We start from the raw sequence: 19,379 nt of genomic DNA, 5'->3' as shown, positions 1-19,379 counted from the left end.
GGGGCTCGTGAAGGGAAGGGGGTTCCCCCTGAGTGTGGAGGGGGGGGGTGGGCTGGGAGCTCTCGGGGAGAGGGGCTCTGATTGCTGGGGAACCGACCCCGCAGAGGCTCTCCCTGCAGTGTGACCAGATCAGTCCTGCTGCTGCTAATGGGGCAGAGAGGGAGCGTTAACCCTCGAGGAGCCAGCCACCAGCAAGGGCTGTGCAGAGGACTCCTGCTCAGTGCACGCTGGCCCCTTTAAGTTTCTCCCTCGATGCAGAGCTTGGCCTTTGTCTCCATCAGCTGGCTAGACGCCTGCCTGCGGGCCTGGAGCCCCCTCCTGTCCTGGGGACACGGGCCAGGAACACCTGTTAAAGGAGCAGACCTCGGAGGCTAACCCGCTGCTTCCTTCTGTGCACCAGACTTGCAGCACACGTCAGCACGGTGCGCACGCCACGGTGTGCCAGGGACACCGGGGTCCCTGCGGCAGGGATCAGAGAGAGCCTCAGCTGGGTGCCAGGACTCGGTCGCATCCTCAGGGAGCTTGCGGAGGAGCTCTGGTGAGCCCCAGGCCCTGCCTCGCTCCAGGGGGGTGGGTGCTCTCCACCTCGCTGCCGCCGGCGGGGGGCTGTGTCCTGGTTGCAGGGTCCTGAGCAGCCACGGAGCAGTTAAAATGTGCCAGTGTGACTCCCCCTCGCACACACCCACCACTCCTGGGGCAGCAGAGGGGCCTTCCCAGCCTGCCTGGGGGTGTGCTGGGCCCACAGTAAAGGCTCCTCAGCTGGAGGGGAAGGAGAGGCAGGAGCTGAGCAGGTCAAAGCCAACCCCTGGGATCGACCCCAGGCAGAGGTGGATTAGGGGCCAGAGCAAGTAGGGGCCCCTCCCCACCCCTTTGGCCTTCAGTCCACCCCGCGCACCTGCCAGGGAAATGGGGTCACAATGCAGGGGTTTCCCCTGTTCCACGGCAGGAGCACCGGGCAGTCGGGGTGTGGGCGTGTCCATTTTTCTGGGGGCCCGCTAATTGGCAGGGGCCCCTGGACACGGGCACTGTTGGCCCATACAGGAATCCACCTCTGACCCTGGGAAGGGAGGAGAAGCCGGAGCAGTGGGCCAGGCTCCCTGTGGGGAGTCTGCCAGGGCTCCAAGTGTGCACCTCCCCATGGACCTGCCCCACTGCTGGGGGTCGCAGTGGGAGTTGTGCGGGGAGGAGGGTGCAGACAACAGGGGAGGACCCCGCCTTGCTGACTTGGGGTTCAAGTCTTGCTGTGACCGGCATCTCCAGAGGAAAAGGCCAGAGACTACAGGCAAGTTGGGGAAAGCCAGAGACAATGCTGGACCCCCTCTCTGCAAATGCCTGGCTAGGCCCCGCGCTGCTCAGCCTGCACCTGCTCCCACCGGAGACGCTGGACTGGGTGGGGATCACGTCTGGCGGGCAAGGGGATTTCTCTCTGCAGTGGCTGGGAGCCAGCCCGTCCCTTGGGCTCAAGCCAGGCACTGGAGGCTGAGGCAGTAGATTCCCCGCTGCGGGGCCGTGTCTCTGCGTGTGCTGCAGGGCCCTGGCTCCCGTCTGCAGAGTGACTCTGCCTGAAGGCCAGGGCCGCTTAATGAGTTCCAAGGCTGGGGTTAACCTGTGCGTGGCCTCCCGAAAGGGAGAGCCCTTTTACGGTGCCTGGGGCCTGTACAGAGAGCTTGGGGCAGCCGCGGGGGCTCGCAGGATGCTGGGATATCGCTAGGGATGGGGGGTGCCCAGAGCTCCTGGGCCGGACCTGGCTTGCAAGGACCAGATGTTTACTGGTAAATGTCGATAATCCCAGACTTCACTGGGCGCACCCCCACCGGCACCAGGCCCAGCGAGGTAGAGGAGCAGGGCTGCCGGAGAGCTCGCTGATGGCTGGGTGTGGTTTGCATGTGAGGCTGACAGTCGCCATGTCTGCTGCCAGGACATAACTATTATCTGACTCCCCCGGGCCCCCCATCTGAACCCCACTTCCCTTGCTCAACTGGGAAAACGTAAATCCATGACGAGCTGAACAAGTGCTTGGAAATAGACGGTGTGATGAAGTGGCACGGTTCTTAATGTTTCCTCTGAATACTGTAGGAGTGCCTCAGTTTCCCATAGGCATTTCTTAAGTCTCTAGGTGGTGGGATAAGGGGGTGTAATTGTTGCAGAGCAAAAGGCCAGGGTACATAAATGGCCCACATGCTGTCTCCTGGCAGCTGATGGCCTGGGCCTTTCCCCCCTGCAAGGTGAGAGCTAAAGGGTTGGAGAACAAAGGAATCAGGTGACCTCCTGGCCTGGGAAAGGGACAAAGCCCAGAGGAGGGGGGGCTGGGGAGAGTTTCAGTTTGGGGCTGGCTGGGGACAAGGAGTGAAGGGCAGATGGTGTTGTCTGGCTCACTGCCCCCCAAAATGGACCCGGCTGAGGGGTCCTGTTCTCTGTACCTACAAGCTCTGTGTTAGCTCATGTTCCTGTCATCTAATAAACCGTCTGTTTTCCTGGCTGGCTGAGAGTCCCATCTGACTGCGGAGTTGTGGGGCAGGACCCTCTGGCTTCCCCAGGACCCAGCCTGGGCAGACTTGTTGTGGGAAGCGCACGGAGGGGCAGAGGATGCTGAATGCTCCGAGGTCAGACCCAGGAAGGTGGAAGCCGTGTGAACTGTGTGTCCTGAAGACAGGCTGCTCCCAGAGAGGAGACCTCACCAGAGTCCTGCCTGGCTTCATAGGCAGCAGTTCCAGAGCATCGCCCGGGGACGCCGGGACAGACGGCTAGCCTGCGTCGAGAAGCTAGCGACAGGCATTGTGGTGACCGGGTGGCAGGGGCCGCACCTCGGGCTCGGCCTGACAGCAAAACGGGGGCAGATGCAGAGCAGCCGTGCAGGCTGGGAAAGCCAAGCACACCCCCGGAACTCTGCCTCCTCCCTGCAGGAAAGGCAGAGCCCCCCAGCACGCTCCAGTCTGGAGGGCTCGGGGCCCAAGCCCAGTCTTCCCAGCTCATCTCATGGGCTCCGCCAGAGCTGCCCCAGAAGGTGGTCCCAGCCGGAGATGAGTAAACTCTGGCAAGGAAGGGGTAAGACAGCGATGCGGAGAGTAGGGTGGATTTCCAGGTGTGGGGATGGGGCCTGTGAGCTGTCCCAGCGCGGCTCTGCACCCTGGTTTCCCTGTCTCCAGTGCAGGCTCTTGTCTGACACCAGGCAGGGGTGAGAGATGGGTGCCCTCTGGGGTCTGTCTGCAGCTCAGCCCAGGGTTGCTCTGGCCTCTCCTGTCTCTAGGGCTCAGAGCCTGCCAGGTGGGGCACCGTGTAGTGGCTGATGGCTGGGGAGAGACCTCCCCTGCTGCTGACCGGGCTGGCCCCTTTGGGAGAGGGGCCGGTGCTGTGGGCGTGCTTTTTTCTCTGGGTCTCCCTCCCTGATCGGCCCCGGGCTGGCTTCTCTCTAGTGACTTCGTCCTGGCCAAAGCTCGGAACTGACGTTCGAGCTTCAGTCACCTGGCGCAGCATCGACCATGCTCGTCTCCTGGAAGTCGGTTCCCCCCCTTGGTTTCCACAGCTCTGTCCTCTCCTGGTTCTCCTGCCTCTCTGACACTCCTTCAGCGTGTCCCTCGGAGGCTCCTCCTCACCCCCCTGCAGCCCACAGGGCTCCGTCCTTGGTCCCCGTCTCTCCTGTCTCCTACTCACACTCACACCATCCAGCTCTGTGCTGGGACTCACAGAGCTGTCTCTGCCCCAGACCTGCCAGCTTCCGTCTCAGCCCATCTCTCTTTCCTCATGGATGTCCAGCCATCACCCCCCTCAGCAGGGCTCAGACAGAGCTCTTCATCGCCTGTCCTCCCCGCAGCCTCCCGTCTACCCCACCGTCCTGCCCGTCACGCCAGCCTGGAACCGGGGCGTCTCGAGGCCTCACAGCCAGGTTGTGTCTGAGTCTTGCCAGTTCTTTCTGTGGAGCATCTCTGGGATCCGGCCTCTCCCCTCCGTCCACGCAGCTAAAACGCTCCCCCAGGCTCTCACCGGCTCACGTCTCGATTAGTGCAACCTCCGGCTCTCTGGCCTGGACAAACGCAGCCCGGCCCTGCCCGGCAATGCTGCTGCAGAGCTCCTTCTCCCGGCCTGCTGCTTGGACCGGGTCACCCCTCGCTTCGCCTCCCGCTGCCGGCTCCCCTGCTCTGCCACGTCAGACACGAGCGACTCTCCTGCACCGTCACGGCCCAGCCTCGCCCGACCTGTCACCTCATTCGGTGCCGTTCAGTCCAGGCTGCCAGCCTCCGGCGCCCACGGCTTACATTTTCAAACAAGCCCTTTCGTGCTTCTCCCAGGTGCACCCAGGTGCTGTGGGATCGTTGCTGGTCCAGAGGGCCTGGTAGGACTCTCCACATGAGACTCCAGCTACGGCCCTTACTCTTGGGGCAGAGGGAGACGCCCGTCTGGCTCCGGCCCAGTGCTCGGTTGGCCCAAGGGGCGCCCCCACCCCAGTGCTGATAACGGACTGGGGGGGTCTCCGGCCCCTTTACTACCCACACCGTTGGAATCTCTGTCCGTGGCTCCCCCAGCTCAGGGTACCCCGGCCCCCCACCCTGTCCCATGAGCCGCGGTGCCTGGGGCAGGTCATGCCCCCCAGCCCAACATGGAGATTGTCGAAGCTGCCCAAAAGAAGGCCAGGGTGGTCACACTTTGAAGATCACAGAAATGCAACTCCCTCTGGGGTGAATGCTGCCGCTGTATGTGAGCCATGCAGCAGCCCTACGCGCAGGTGGATTTAAAGAGGCTGGCGTCCGATTACCAGCGCTGGAATCAGGCCAGGAGCTGGAGCTAACCACTGATTTCCAGAAACTCTGCCTCTTTAACAAGCATAGATGCCAGGACGGGTCCCTCACAGCACCCCGTCCCCCTGGCACCATCCTGCACGCTTCAAGCAACTGTCTTACCATCCCCCTGATTCCAAATATCAGGCGAGTCTGTGCCTTTTACATGCTCCTCTGGAGACTGGCGTGGCCTAGCAAGGCCCTGCGGTGCCGGCTGTGCCCTCCGCCTTTGCCGTAGAGTTAGCGAGGCCCGGCGTGTACTGTTGCCACTCCCGGAAAGCAGGGGGTCGCTGCTGTCTGATCAGCCACGCAAACGAAGTGCAGCTCTTGGGTTCCCAGCAGGGATCCGGGTTCCCTGTGTGTTCGTGACCAGACACTCTTCCTGGCCCTTCGCTAGTCGCTTGGCAACCTGACCACTCAGAGGGCGTGGGAGTCTGCGTCCCACCCGGGGCCTGGTGTGGGACCTTCTCCACGGGAGGCAGCGGCTGTGCGGCAGTGTCTGGTGGAGTCCGGAAACTCCCTGCTGGGATCCCTCCCCTGCCCCAGGTTTTAGCTGCTGTGTGGGGCGATGCCTTTCAGGCTGCCTCTCTGGCTGGAGGGGTGCTTGGGGACAGTCCCCCAGGGGGCAGCTTGGATTGCTTCCTCGGAAAGCACAAATGGGACCAGGGTTCTGAGAGCGCTCCCCAGTGTCTGAGCCTTTCCTCACACCCAGGCAGGAGTGAGGGGCCCAGGAGCTGCAGTCCCTCCCTGGGTGGCAGGGAGCATGGGAGATGGATGGCTGTTACCCCAGCCAGCACCCCCTCCTGTTGGGCAGCCACCAGTTCTATCTAACCCCCTTCTTGCCCCGCTACCGAGCGTCGTTCTGAAGGGCAGGGCCCGCTCAGCCCCCTCCCTGGATCCTGTTTTCCTCTCGTCTGTCTGGCCCTGCAGCCCTGAGTGCCAGCACTGAGCCAGGCCTGTGGGCTGTCCGTGGCTCAGAGCGCTCGCCCCGTCCCCTCTCCTCCACGTGGACCGGATATTTTCAAGAGAATGCTGGGGAAAGAATCTTTCCTAGGACGCTTTCCAGCTGCCAGGAATGTGCGCCTAGGAATGCCTGGGCCCGCCCAAGAACAACTTCCAGCCGTGAGGCTGAGTGACAGCAGCCTCACGCGGGGGCTGCCGGCCGCGCCGCCCGCCCGCTCACTCGCTCGGGGATGTGTTAACTACACAGGGCGCGGCCGAGGCCGTCTGAGAGTGAGCGTTTGCTACTGCTGGCTGCCGGGCCTGCTCGCTAGAGGGATGTGTGCCGGGGCAGACCCACTCGGCTAGTGCTGAATGGGGCTTAGAACGGTTAGCGACACGCAGCTGCGGGGTCGCAGCTTGGCTGCATCCCGGGAGCCAACTCCTCGGCACCCCCACGAGTGCCTGTCTCTGCCTGCAGCTCTGCCCCGTGCGCCGGGTCTGAAGCGCCGTCACAGGGCTCAAGGTGCAGCATGTCTGGCTGGCCCCTTTCCTCCCAGGGGCGTCGCCTCTTTAGCCAGGAGAAGAAGGCTGCATTGTGGCACTTGGGGCCATGCTGCGGCCCCTCCAGTCTGTTACCCACCTCCACGCCCAGGGCAGAGATCCTCCCAGCGCAGCCTGATCCCGGCCGGTCCGGTCTGTGAGCCATAAGCACCATGCACCCCCTAACGCTCTGGGAGAGGGGAAGTGGTCCCAGAATGGGCCAGCGTGAAGCTTAGGGGCGGTATAGGGGGCTGTGGGCTAGGACAGGGCTGCAGGTCAACAAGGACACACACTGGGGCTGGTCTGTGAAACCCCTCACTCGTCTGTGGGGCCAGGAGAACACTGGGACCATAGGGCTTGTCTTGGGAGGGGAGGAACTCCCGATACATAGATGTTAACGTTCAAAGGGACCATTACGATCTTGTCTGATCTGCTGTCCAGAGAACTCCCCGTGTCTCCTGCCTTCAGCCTGTCCATCGCTCCTGGCTGGACTAGAGCAGATAGTCTAGGAAGAGATGCCCAGGGTGGATTTACAAACTCCAAGTGGTAGAGAATCCACCGGGCCCTAGGTGAGCTGTTTCAATGGCCCTCGCTGTTACAAATCTGCATCTTGTTTCCAGTCTGAGTTTTTTACCTTCAGCGTCCAGCCCCTGGATTTCCTGCCAGGCTAAGGAGCCACCTGTTGGTGGAAATCTCTTCCAAGTAGGTGCTTGTGGACCACGATCACGTCACCTCTCAGCCTTCTCTGGGATAAGCTAAACAGACTGAGCTCCAAGTCTCTTGTGACTGGATGAGATCAGGGTCGCTGCTTGCCCTGGCTCCATTCTCCAGCCTGCAGGGCCCAGAGAAGCTCCTTGCATCTCGGCTCCACCGCACCCTCCACAGGTCTTCTGTTTTGCTCTTTGCTGAGGCCACCTTGGGCCCTTTTGGGTCCTCCCTGCCTGCTCTGAGGCAGACAAGGGTCCAGCAAGCTCTCTGCCTGCATCTCAGCCCCCCTGATTTCAGCTGCTGCCCAGGATCAGATGGGCTCCCAGATTCCCATCTCTTGCTCTGCGGAGAGTAGCTGGCTTTGCCCCGGCACCTCACAGTGCCGTGTGCTGGCACCTCTGTAAGCTCGTCCTTTGAGAGGACACGAATCCACCTGGGTTCGGCGCTCTCCTTGGCCCGCCCAGCCGCTCCCCAGGAGCCTGCGAGCCAAGACCATGGTCAGCCATCGACGGGGCATGTCACCGTCGCGTCTGCAGCTCCTTCGAACGCGCCGAGCACTGGAGCCCTGCCGTGGCCATGCTGCCCTGCCTGGCTGCTACCTCCAGTGCAGGTAGGCCCGTGAGATCTCCTCCCCGGGGCAGATACCTGCGCGTGTGCCCCACCCTGGGATCGTCTGGGCCTCACTGCACCAGCTACAGGGCACATTGCCCAGCTCATCCCCCCCACCAGGAAACAGCCAGTGACGGCCTCCTGCCTGCCTCGGCCAAGGAACGACAGCCCCCGGCTCCCCGCCGTTGGTTTGGTTCTGGCGTTGGAGTCGGGGTCCGAGGACCTTCCCCGGGAGCTGCTGCTGTGTCGTTGGTCCAGGGCCCTTTGCTCTGGGACCCCCCATCACCAGAGGCCAGGGGAAGCCAGAATGGGCACAGGGCACCCTGGTCCCCTCATCACTGTCTGCAAGCTGCATGGCCAGGCTGCTGAAGAGGACAGTGCTGGGTGGCAAGCTGGATCTGCCGCGGCTCGCTCTGTGCCTGTCTCCTCTCACCCGCCCCAGCCCAGGTACCCCGGAGCACGGGGGCGGGCAGCGTAACACCCACGGTCTCTGCTCCCCTCGAGCCGTTGTTTCTTCCTGCGTGTGCAGCAGGCGGGTCCCGTGGCCCAGCCGTTCCTGAGTGGGAAATTCCTGGCCGAGTCCCAGCGGGGCCGGAGCACGTCCGGTGCTGACGTGTGCTTGGAGCGTGATGGATGTGGCCCCAGAGGCTGCTGCTCTGCCTCCGCGGGGCCCCTGGCCTCTTTCCTGGGGAGGCTCTGTTGTGCTGCACGTGTTTATGGGGACCAGATGGTGCAGCCGAGTGAGCGTTGCCCCTGACTGCAGAGTGTGGGGCGCAGGTCACGTTCGCACCTTCCTCCCCGGGGGGGTGCGACAGGGGGAGCCACGGAGTCTGCTCCTCAGCCCAGCTCACTGGCCCCCTCCTCACTGGGCAGCCTGTGCCCCATAGAGCCTGTGCCCTGCACCACCGGGGGGCTTGGTCCTTAAACACCCCTGCTTCACTTCCTGCCCCAGAAGCTGCTAATTGGGGGCTGGCTATGCTCAACCCCGGGCCCGCCAGGCGCCTCCAGAGGGGGCGAGCGGGAGCCACCGCTGGCCCCGCGCCTGGCCCAGTGCAGAGAGCCAATGGGTGGGTTGGAGGCAGGTCACAGCCATTGGCCTATTGAATGCAATGGGGTGCTGTCCTGAGCTCCCTGCAATGACAGGGCACCACCCACATCCCCCCGCTGCCCTCTCCTTTAGATAGTCCCAGCCGGGTCCCAGCATGCAGTGCTGCCTTGACCGAGCCGCGCAGCTGCATGGCATGCTGGGACCTGCGGTCTGTGCCGGCCGCGGGTCCCATGGGCTGCGCTGGGCTGAGTGAACGAGGGTGTGCTGCAAACCCCGGTGTGGCTGGGAGGAGGGGGCTGTCCGTGTTCTCGGTACGGTTAATTGTGTGTGTTCAGAGGAACTGCCAGGTGGGATCAGAGCCGAGGTCCAGCTAGCCCGGGCTCCAGGCTCTGATGGGGGCCAGCCCCAGGGCTGCAGAGGAAGGTGCAGGAGCCCCACTGGAGCAGACGTGCGACTCTCCCTGCACTGCGTGCGTGTGTGTGTAACCCAGCGGCACGGCCGTGGTCGCTCTGTCTATGGGCGGCCGTGTGCGGGCGTGCACGTGTGTGTCACCCAGCGGCACGGCCGTGGTCGCTCTGTCTGTGGGCGGCCGTGTGAGGGCGTGCACGTGTGTGTAACCCAGCAGCACGGCCGTGGTCAGTCTGTCTGTGGGCGGCCGTGTGCGGGCGTGCACGTGTGTGTCACCCAGCGGCACGGCCGTGGTCGCTCTGTCTCTGGGCGGCCGTGTGCGGCCGTGCACGTGTGTGTAACCCAGCAGCACGGCCATGGTCGGTCTGTCTCTGGGCGGCCGTGTGCGGGCGTGCACGTGTGTGTCACCCAGCGGCACGGCCATGGTCGCTCTGTCTGTGGGCGGCCGTGTGTGGGTGTGCACGTGTGTGTCACCCAGTGGCACGGCTGTGGTCGGTCTGTCTCTGGGCGGCTGTGTGCAGCCGTGCACGTGTGTGTCACCCAGCGGCACAGCCGTGGTCGCTCTGTCTCTGGGCGGCCGTGTGCGGGCGTACACGTGTGTGTGTAACCCAGCAGCATGGCCGTGGTCGCTCTGTCTGTGGACGACCGTGTGCGGGCGTGCACGTGTGTGTCACCCAGTGGCACGGCCGTGGTCGCTCTGTCTCTGGGCGGCCGTGTGCGCGCGTGCACGTGTGTGTAACCCAGCGGCACGGCCGTGGTCGCTCTGTCTGTGGGCGGCCGTGTGCGGCCGTGCACGTGTGTGTCACCCAGTGGCACGGCCGTGGTCGCTCTGTCTCTGGGCGGCCGTGTGCGGGCGTGCATGTGTGTGTCACCCAGGGCCACGGCCGTGGTCGCTCTGTCTCTGGGCGGCCGTGTGCGGGCGTGCACGTGCGTGTAACCCAGCGGCACGGCCGTGGTCGCTCTGTCTGTGGGCGACCGTGTGCGGCCGTGCACGTGTGTGTCACCCAGTGGCACGGCCGTGGTCGCTCTGTCTCTGGGCGGCCGTGTGCGGGCGTGCATGTGTGTGTCACCCAGGGCCACGGCCGTGGTCGCTCTGTCTCTGGGCGGCCGTGTGCGGGCGTGCACGTGCGTGTAACCCAGCGGCACGGCCGTGGTCGCTCTGTCTGTGGGCGGCCGTGTGAGGGCGTGCACGTGCGTGTAACCCAGCGGCACGGCCGTGGTCGGTCTGTCTCTGGGCGACCGTGTGCGGCCGTGCACGTGTGTGTCACCCAGCGGCACGGCCGTGGTCGCTCTGTCTCTGGGCGGCCGTGTGCGGGCGTGCACGTGTGTGTCACCCAGTGGCACGGCCGCGGTCGCTCTGTCTGTGGGCGGCCGTGTGCGGGCGTGCACGTGTGTGTCACCCAGGGGCACGGCCGTGGTCGCTCTGTCTCTGGGCGGCCGTGTGCGGGCGTGCATGTGTGTGTCACCCAGGGCCACGGCCGTGGTCGCTCTGTCTCTGGGCGGCCGTGTGCGGGCGTGCACGTGCGTGTAACCCAGCGGCACGGCCGTGGTCGCTCTGTCTGTGGGCGGCCGTGTGAGGGCGTGCACGTGCGTGTAACCCAGCGGCACGGCCGTGGTCGGTCTGTCTCTGGGCGACCGTGTGCGGCCGTGCACGTGTGTGTCACCCAGCGGCACGGCCGTGGTCGCTCTGTCTCTGGGCGGCCGTGTGCGGGCGTGCACGTGTGTGTCACCCAGTGGCACGGCCGCGGTCGCTCTGTCTGTGGGCGGCCGTGTGCGGGCGTGCACGTGTGTGTCACCCAGGGGCACGGCCGTGGTCGCTCTGTCTCTGGGCATGTCTGCCCGCGTGTGTCTGTCTGTGCAGGCGTGGGGGAGCGGGCCTGGCGGCTGAGGCCTGGGAAATGTGGCACGCTCCGGTGTGAGGGACTGGTGCTGGAACGTGCGCGGCTGACCAGCCCCTGCCCGTGTGTTTAACAAGCCTGCGAAGGCCAATGGGGGACCTCCCTGTGCTGCGGGTAATGAGCGCTCTGCCCTCGGCTGCAGCCTGGCCATGGTTCCAATCAGGAAGCCGTTAAAGGCCTTTAAACTCTCCCTGGTGGGGTCAGTGAGGCGTGCCAGGTGCTTACCTTGATGTTGTTTCCGCGGCAGGCAGCGGAAGGCTGGGAACGCTCTGCTGGCCGAGGGGGGGTTGCAGGCATATCGCCCCCAGGGCTCTTTTGTTCCCTTTACATCCGTAGTGAGCAGGGTTTGCTCTGCGCTGCTAATGACCCAGGGCAGGATGGGAGCCCCCGGAGCCATCTGCAGCCCGCAGAGCCCTGGGGGAGGGCACCACATGCCCAGCATCTGCCCAGGGCCTTTGGCATGCTTTGGAGTCCTGGCTTGGCTGCTGGCAGCTCTGGGGCTGTCAGTCTCCCCCCCACTGCAGGGACCTGTGGCTCCGTTCCCCCGCCCAGGGCTCTGCATGCTGCCGGCGGTGTGCTGGAACGAACGCGGCAGCCATGGAGCACGGCATGGGGGAGCCAGGCGCACCGGTGGGTCACAGCTGGGATTTGCTGCACGTCCGCTGGGAGGGCACAGAATGGCTTCAGTTTCTGGAGAGAGTGTCTCAGCTGGGCGCAGGACCCTTCTCCATGCCCATTCCCCTGCAGGGCAGGCCAGCTGGGGCGAAAGGGTGGGGACTGGCTGGGGAGAGTGGAGCCGGACGGCATGCCAGCTGCCGGGGAAATGATGCCCTGGGTGTTTGCAGCTGACCTGCTGAGGGGTGAGGCCCGCAGGCGGGAGCCTTTCCTAGGGGGCTCATCCCCATCTGCACTTGTGTTGGCTGCAGAAGTTTCTGCAGAGAGGGTGCTGACGCTGCGGCCGGCTGTCTCCTACGCGTGCACCGGGGCTCCCAAGAAAGCTCCTGGCGCTCCCTGGGCTGTCGAACACAGTCACAGCCATCTTTGGGACCCTGCAGCCAGTCAAGCCGATAGGTCCCCGTGGGCCTTGCGCCATCTTGACCAGGGTTTCTCAAGGCAGGCCCGGCAAAAGGAGAGAAGCGAACCTGGGTCTCTGCCCAGGCCGAGCAGAGCAGAACGCTGACCTGCAGCCAGCCGGAGGGGTGGGTGGGGAGCGAGGGCTGCCAGCCGTCCAGGTTCCTGGGGGGAGGCGGGGCGGGCACACGGGTGCAGTAGCACGTGGACCGAAGGGGGAGGAGGTGACGGTGGTGCTGTGATGTGCTCAGACGGCGGGATGGCATTACACACGCTCTCCAAGTACAACCATACGCAGGGAATGCTCCCCGCGTGCGTGAGCTTCTGGAGGGCTCCCCCAGGGATCGATGTTTGGCCCTGCGCTAGTTAACACTTCGATCCGTGACCTGGAAGAAAACATCAAACCATCCCTGGTTCCGGTTGCCGATGACTCGGAAACGTGGGGGAGTGGCAGATAACGAAGAGGCCAGGCCGCTGACCCAGCACTTGGGCTCGCTTGGTGAACTGGGCGCAGGCAAACAAAACGTGTTTTCATCTGGCTAATGTCAGCGTAGCCCTCTGGGGACAGAGCAGGCCGTACTTCCAGGATGGAGGGCACTGTCCTGGGAAGCAGTGACTGAAAGATTTGGGGATGGATAATCAGCTCCCAGTGCAACTCTATGGCCAAAAGGGCTACTGGGATCCTTGAATGCATAAATGGGAATCTCGAGGAGGAGCAGAGAGGTTATTGTACCTCTGTATCTGGCCCTGGTGCAAGCGCTGCTGGGATCCTGGGTCCAGTTCTGGTGCCCATGGTACAAGGAGGGTGATAAATGGGAGAGGGGGTGCAGAGAAGAGTCAGGAATGATTAACTGGTTAGAAAGCCTGCCTTCGAGCGAGAGACTCCAGGAGCGCCGTCTGTTTTGCTTAACTAGGAGCTGGTTAAGGGGTGAGTTGCTCACAGTCTGTAAGTACCTACATGGGGAGCACACATTTAATCGTGGGCTCTTCACGCTAGCGAAGAGAGGTCTGCCCTGATCCCGTGGCTGGAAGCTGACGCTAGACACGTTCACACTAGACGGAAGGCCTATATTTTGAATAGCGTAATTAACCCTTGGAACGCCTTACCAAGGGGGGGTGAATTATCCATCGCTGGCAGAGTTTCAGTCAGACGGGCTGTTTCTAACAGCTCTGCTCTAGGAGTGGTCTGGGGGCGAGTCTCTGGCCTAGACGGGAGGTCAGACTGATCCCCTCTGAGACCCACCAGGGAGGAGCACCGTGCGAACTCACCTCCCGCTGTCTGTCCCACTGCAGGATGTGCGAAACACAGTGGGCAACATCCCCATGGAGTGGTACCAGGACTACCCGCACATCGGCTACGACCTGGACGGCAAGAGGATCTACAAGCCGGTCCGAACCAAGGATGAGCTGGACAAGTTCCTGGACAAGATGGAGAACCCCGATTACTGGTGAGGGGCTGGGGTCCCGCTGCTTCCCCCAGGAACGCCCTGAGTTCCAGGCCAGGGGCATGAGCGCTCCCACCGCCCCAGCCTGGGTCACGCTCCCAGGCAGGCTAAAGGGGTGCACGTCCCCCTCTCCAAAGCCTGGGCAGCCCCAGCATGTACCTCCACCTGCCTGGTGTCTGAAGCCTGCTGCCCCGGGGAAAGCTCGACGCACTGCCGTGTTCGGAGCCCACGGGGCAACCCTTCAGCTTTCGGCTGGCTCCTGTGTGTCTCCTCCCCAGGCACGGGATCCGGGCTGCTTCCCTCGCCTGCTGCTGCCCCTGTGCCCCGTGGTGGAGGGAGCAGAGCCCAGGCACCCTCTGTGCCGCTCTCTGCACAGCAGTGAACCCAGAGCAGACTCTCCCGCGCCCCGTGCTGGCCGGGGGCTGGGACCCTGGGCTCTCTGCCGTGGCTTTCCGGCAGCTCTCCCCCTGCGGGCCGGTGGACAGAGCGGCACAGCCTGGAGAATGAGCTCCCCCCGTCCCTCTGCCTGCACCCTGCAGAGCCCTCTGTGCACTTGTGGGGGGCGGGAGCCGAGCCATAGTCCCGCCATCGCCCACCCGGGCCCAGCCACCTCCCACTCACTCCCAGCCAAGGCAGGGCTGGCGAAGGGGCCAGGTCTGCAGCCTCGCGTCCTGCCCCTGCCCTGGAGGAGCCGGCTCTGGGAGGAGGGGACTGCCGGTCGGGGCCGGTTCGAGGACGCGGGAAGGGGGCTTGCCTCCTGCAGGACAGCGCCGAGATGGGCTTTGGGAGCGGAGCACCCTCCTGACGGGCCCCACGGGGACAGACCGTGCGGCAGCCTGGCCCTCGCCCCTCACGTGCCGCTTTCCCGCAGGCGGACGGTGCAGGACAAGCAGACGGGGGCGGACCTGAGGCTGACGGACGAGCAGGTGGAGTTGACGCAGCGTCTGCAGAAAGGGCAATTCGGAGACGCGCACGCCAACCCCTATGAGGTAGGGGACCCTGCTGCCGCCTCCGGGGCTGGGCCTCTCGGGGGCTCCCTCCTCTCCCCCTCCCGCACGGCCACCACCTCCGGGGCTCCCTCCCCTCCCCCCTGGGGTTGGTCATTCCGTGCACCTCCCTCGCAGCCTCCCTGGGCTGGGCCTCATCTCCGCCCCTCATGGCCGCCCCCTCTGGGGTGGGCCTGTGTGGGGCTCCCTCTCCTTCCCCTCCTCCACCCAGGGACACCATCTCCAGGGGGGCTCCCTCCCCTCCCCCCAGGGACGCCACTTCCTGCAGCCCGTCGCCCTCCTGCCTTCCCAGGCTGGGCGGGGACCCAGTGGGCCGAGGGAAGGAGCCGGGCTGATCCCTGCTCAGCGGGCCGGGGCAGCCGGAGTGACCCCTTGCTCTCCCTTCCCAGCCAGCCATTGACTTCTTCAGCAGCCAGGTGATGATCCACCCGGTGACGAACCGCCCAGCCGACAAGCGCAGCTTCATTCCCTCCCTCCTGGAGAAGGAGAAGGTAAGAGCCTGTCAGCGCCAGCTGCCCCCGGAGCTGGGCCCCCAGCCAGGCCCCCCTCAATCCTGGCGCTGACCCGTCTGTGGCCTCTCCCTGCTCGGCAGGTCTCCAAGCTGGTCCATGCCATCAAGATGGGCTGGATCAAACCTCGCAAGCCCAAGGAGGACACGCCCACCTACTATGACCTCTGGGCCCAGGAGGACCCCAACTCCATCCTGGGGCGCCACAAGATGCACGTGCCAGCCCCAAAGCTGCGGCTGCCGGGCCACGAGGAGTCGTACAACCCCCCGCCCGAGTACCTGCTCAGCGAGGAGGAGGTGAGGGGCGAGGAGGGGGTGCTCTGTCTGTGTATGTGGGGGGGTGTTCCACGAGGGGGGGGGGCTGTGTGTGGGTATTGAGGGGCTCATGGGGCTATGGAGGCTGCACTCTGTGTGCGGGGAGCTCCCGAGGGTGCTGCAGGCAGGTTCGGCATGGGTGAAATTCAATACAGACAAGTGCAAAGGTACAGCTACCCAGTGGGGACCCCGTGGCGAGGCCGCGGCACTGAGAAGGGGCCGGGGTGACAACGGCTCCCATGCTGAGCATGACCCAGCAGTGGGGTGCAGCTGCGAAAAGGGCTAATGTCCTTCCGGGGTGCACACACGAGAGGTCACTGTCCTGCTCTGCTCAGCCCTGATCCCCAGCCTCTACCACAGGCCTGAGCCCGGCTGTGCTCCGGGGCCACTGAGGGCCGGACAGGAAGTAACGGGCTCAACTTGCAGCAAGGGAGCGTTAGGTCAGAGATTAGGAACAGGCTGGGGAGTTAAGCTCTGGAACAGCCGGCCCAGGGGGGCTGTGGGGTCCCCGTCCTTGGCTGGACAAACTCGGGTTCCTCGGCCCTGCCCCAGCGCAGGGGGCTGGAGTCCATGGCCCCTCGAGGTCCCTTCCAGCCCCATGTTTCTGTGAGTCTGTGGCCAGTGCAGGGGAGCAGTTCTCTGGGCCGGGCCCCTCGGCGCTGCCATGGGCTTGGTTCCCAGGCTCTGACACTCCCTCTGCCCCAGGCAGCCGGGCTCTGGGCGCCTGAGGCCCCCCTGGGGAGGGGACGGAAAGCAGGTCCTAGGAGAGGGGCCTGGTTTGGGGGCCAGCTGTTGACCTTTGCCCTTTGCCCCGCAGAAGCTGGCCTGGGAGCAGCAGGAGGCGGCGGAGCGGAAGCTGAACGTCCTGCCCCAGCAGCACCGGTGCCTGCGTGCAGTGCCAGCCTACGCCCGCTTCATCCACGAGCGCTTCGAGCGCTGCCTCGACCTCTACCTGTGCCCGCGCCAGAGGAAGATGAGGGTGAGCCGGGGGGCGCTGGCTCGGGCGGCCTGGGCCACTGGCCCAGCAGAGCTCGGAGCCAGGGCCCGGTCGCTCCCGCAGCAGCAGAGCCAAGGGCAGGACACCCACCTCGCACGCCAGGGACTGGGGAGGCAGTGACTCCGGGGGCTGGCTTGGAGCAGCGAGGGGCCAGCTGAAGGCAAACAACCCCCCCGCCCCACACACACACACAACTCACGAGCTCTGCCTTATGGCTCCTGCTTGCTGCCCCTTTACGGAGTGGGATGCAGCAGTGTCCCCTGGCCAGTAGCCTGCTGCCCGGCACCCCCAAGTGGGGCGACCCTGTGGGGGGCAGACTGAGCCCCCTGTGCGCTACATGGGCTTGGTTCTCTTGCAGGTGAACGTGGACCCGGAAGACCTGATCCCCAAGCTGCCAAAGCCGCGGGACCTGCAGCCATTCCCCACCACGCAGGCCCTGGTAATGCCGTGCGGCCCTGTGGTGTTCAGGGCTGCCGTGAGCGAGGGGAGGGGGCACACAGAGGAGAACAGAGACCAGGGTGGGGCTGGGAGTGAAGGAGGCTGAGGAGTCTGGAAGAGGGGGATTAGTTAGGCTGGAAAGAAAAGCTCAGAAGGGGGCAGTGAGCAATGATGGGAGCCTCCTTCCCCATCCCAGAACACAGGGCTTAAGGGGGCACATAGGGACCAGGGCAGCTGCAGAACTCCCTGCTGCAGGAGGCCACCCAGACACCCCGTCACTAGGCATATAGGGGAGAATAACCTTGACTCCTGACATTTGAAGCTGTGATAAGGGGTAACGAAGGCTCCTCATCCGGGACATGAACCAGTCCCATTAGGAATGGGACAGATAGTAAGACAGCAAGTATCATAATGTCCCATCTCAGTCTCTGGTCTGCCCATACCGTGAGTACTGGGTGCAGGTCTGGTCCCCCCACCTTAAAAGAGATACGTTAGAATTAAGAAAAGCAGAGATGAGGGGTCTGGAACGGCTGCCGTATGAGGAGGGATAATAAGACTGGGACTTGTTCAGCTTGGAAAAGAGACATCTAAGGGGGGATATGCTAGAGGTCTATAAAATCATGACTGGGGTGGAGAAAGTGAATGAGGAAGTGTTATTTACCCCTTCACGTAACAAAAGAGCCCAGGGGTCACCCAATAAATTTAATAGGCAGCAGGTTTAAAACAAACCAGAGGAAGTATTTCTTCACACAACACAGTCAGCCTGTGGGACTCGCTGCCAGGGGATGTTGTGAAGGCCCAAAGTATAACTGGATTCCAAAAAGAAAAGTTCCTGGGGGATAGACCCATCAGTGGCTATTAGCCGGGATGGGCAGGAACACAACCCCCTGCTTTGGGTGTCCCTAAACTTCTGACTGCCAGAAGCTGGGACCGGGCGTCCCTTGGTAATTGCCCTGGTCTGTTCATTCCCTCTGGTGCTCTGGCACCAGCCCCAGTCAGAAGATGGGACCCCGGGCTAGCGGGACCCTTGGTAGGGCCTCGTCTGGCCAGTCTGATGTTCTTGTGGACCCACCCCTGTCCAGAGGTTGAGTGTGGCCTGGGGCATCGTCCTCTGAGCAAGAGAAAGGACGTGCCGTTGCCAGGACCAGACGCCGTGGGTGGCCAGACCAGTCCCAGAGCTGGCATGGAGCTGGCCCCAGCGGGAGAGGGGGGTACAGCAGCTTCACATCGCGTGTGGCCAGCAGCAGTCACAGCTCTCAAACCCCACGTGGGCCTGTCCGTCGCTCTCCAGCCTCCCCCATGGCCCAGGCCCATCTCTGCCCCAGGGCTGGAGGCAGCTGTGGCCATTGGCAGGCCTGAGCTGGGGACGGACGCTGGAGCAGACTGAGCTCGGGCTGCGCGGAGCTGCTAGCCCTGGCGTCAGCGTCCCAGTGCCTCCAGAGCTGCCCGAGCCCGTTAGCCGGGGGAGAAGGGCACCTGGAGCCCCAGCCGCCAGGCCAGGGCTCGTTGCTGCGTGCGCAGGGGCGTCCCGGGCGAGCTGAACGCTAGAGAGTGGCACTGGCGGCTCCTCACCCTTCTCATTGTCTCCCCCAGGTCTACCGTGGGCACACCAGCCTTGTGCGCTGCCTCAGCATCTCCCCCAGCGGGCAGTGGCTGGTGTCAGGTAAGTTCTCTGTGCCCAGGGGGTGGCGCCCGGCCGGCCCGGAGCCTCGCAAACCCCTCAGTGGTGGCGAGGGGCGAGGGGCGGCACCCAGCAGCCTGGGCTCCTCCGCATGTGTCTGTCACAACTGTGTGTGTAGCCGAGGAGCAGCCACCTCCCGGCCCGCCGGGCTCTCCCGTGGCACTGCAGCGGGCAGGGGCCAGCTGGTTGAAAGGGGATGTGAAGGAAGGAGAGGCCTGGAGCTGGCTCCCAGGGCAAGGGGAGATTTGATCCCAGACCTTGCCCGTGCGGCCTCTGGCCGGCCCCGTGCCTCGCTTCCGGGGCGCTGAGTTCCACTGGGCACGAGGCAGGTGCCAGTGATAGGACCATCGCCCGTCCCAGCGCACGCTCGTGGCAATCCCTGATTCCATGGGATTTCCCATCCACTTCCGGCGCCCCAGGCCGAGGCTGCGTCTCCTGCGTGGCTGGGCCGCGTGGGGAGTGGGCTGGCACGCAGGGCATTGGGAGCAGAGGGCAGGTTAACGGCACATCGAGCTCCAGCGGTTCCGGGCTGGCGGCTCCCGTGGGGTGGCCTGCGCGCCGTCGGGAGTTTCACAACCGCTGGATTCCTGGCCACGGGCTTGGAAAGTGGGTGAGATCAGGCGTTAAGCGGCGAGCGTGGGAGGGGATTGCCCCTCTCCCTTCACACCCAGCCCCGGCTCTGGGTCTCTGCAGGGGCCCAGAGCAAACCAGCCTAGGCAGCAGCTGCTCCAGGGGGCTCACAGCCAGGCCAGTTCAGGGCCCCAGTGCGGCGCCAGGAGCCCGGTGCTGCCGGGGGGCGGCTCAGCAGGGGCGCTCGTCCTGGCTCCATGCCGACCCACTTCCCCTTCAGGGAGCCCGGGCTGCTGAGCTGCCCCTCGAGCGGCTGTAAATGGCCCTGCCCAGAGCTGGGGCCAAGGCCTTGTTGGGAGCTCACCATGTTCTGGCCACAGCCCAGCCCGGTAGGTCCTTGCCGCTGTGAGCGGAAGCGGGCT

General features: G+C 64.5%; 1 protein-coding gene across 2 annotated transcripts in view; it reads left to right on the top strand.

Annotated features, from left to right (window-relative positions):
- BOP1 (BOP1 ribosomal biogenesis factor) overlaps window positions 1-19,379 on the top strand; it is a gene marked incomplete at its 5' end in the record, with an annotated part of 102,594 nt that overhangs the window by 78,385 nt on the left and 4,830 nt on the right. For both annotated transcript variants that reach the window (XM_084619901.1, XM_084619902.1), the window contains 7 exons: window positions 13,290-13,444; window positions 14,313-14,430; window positions 14,838-14,939; window positions 15,041-15,253; window positions 16,089-16,250; window positions 16,627-16,707; window positions 18,300-18,369. In XM_084619901.1, coding sequence (XP_084476027.1) covers window positions 13,290-13,444; window positions 14,313-14,430; window positions 14,838-14,939; window positions 15,041-15,253; window positions 16,089-16,250; window positions 16,627-16,707; window positions 18,300-18,369 — 901 coding nt within the window. The remainder of the gene's footprint in view (window positions 1-13,289; window positions 13,445-14,312; window positions 14,431-14,837; window positions 14,940-15,040; window positions 15,254-16,088; window positions 16,251-16,626; window positions 16,708-18,299; window positions 18,370-19,379) is intronic.

The sequence above is a fragment of the Lepidochelys olivacea genome (assembly GCF_965140295.1).
Source record: "Lepidochelys olivacea isolate rLepOli2 genome assembly, chromosome: 2".
NCBI classification, from domain to species: domain Eukaryota; kingdom Metazoa; phylum Chordata; order Testudines; family Cheloniidae; genus Lepidochelys; species Lepidochelys olivacea.
This window is presented reverse-complemented; position numbering and strand designations above follow the sequence as displayed.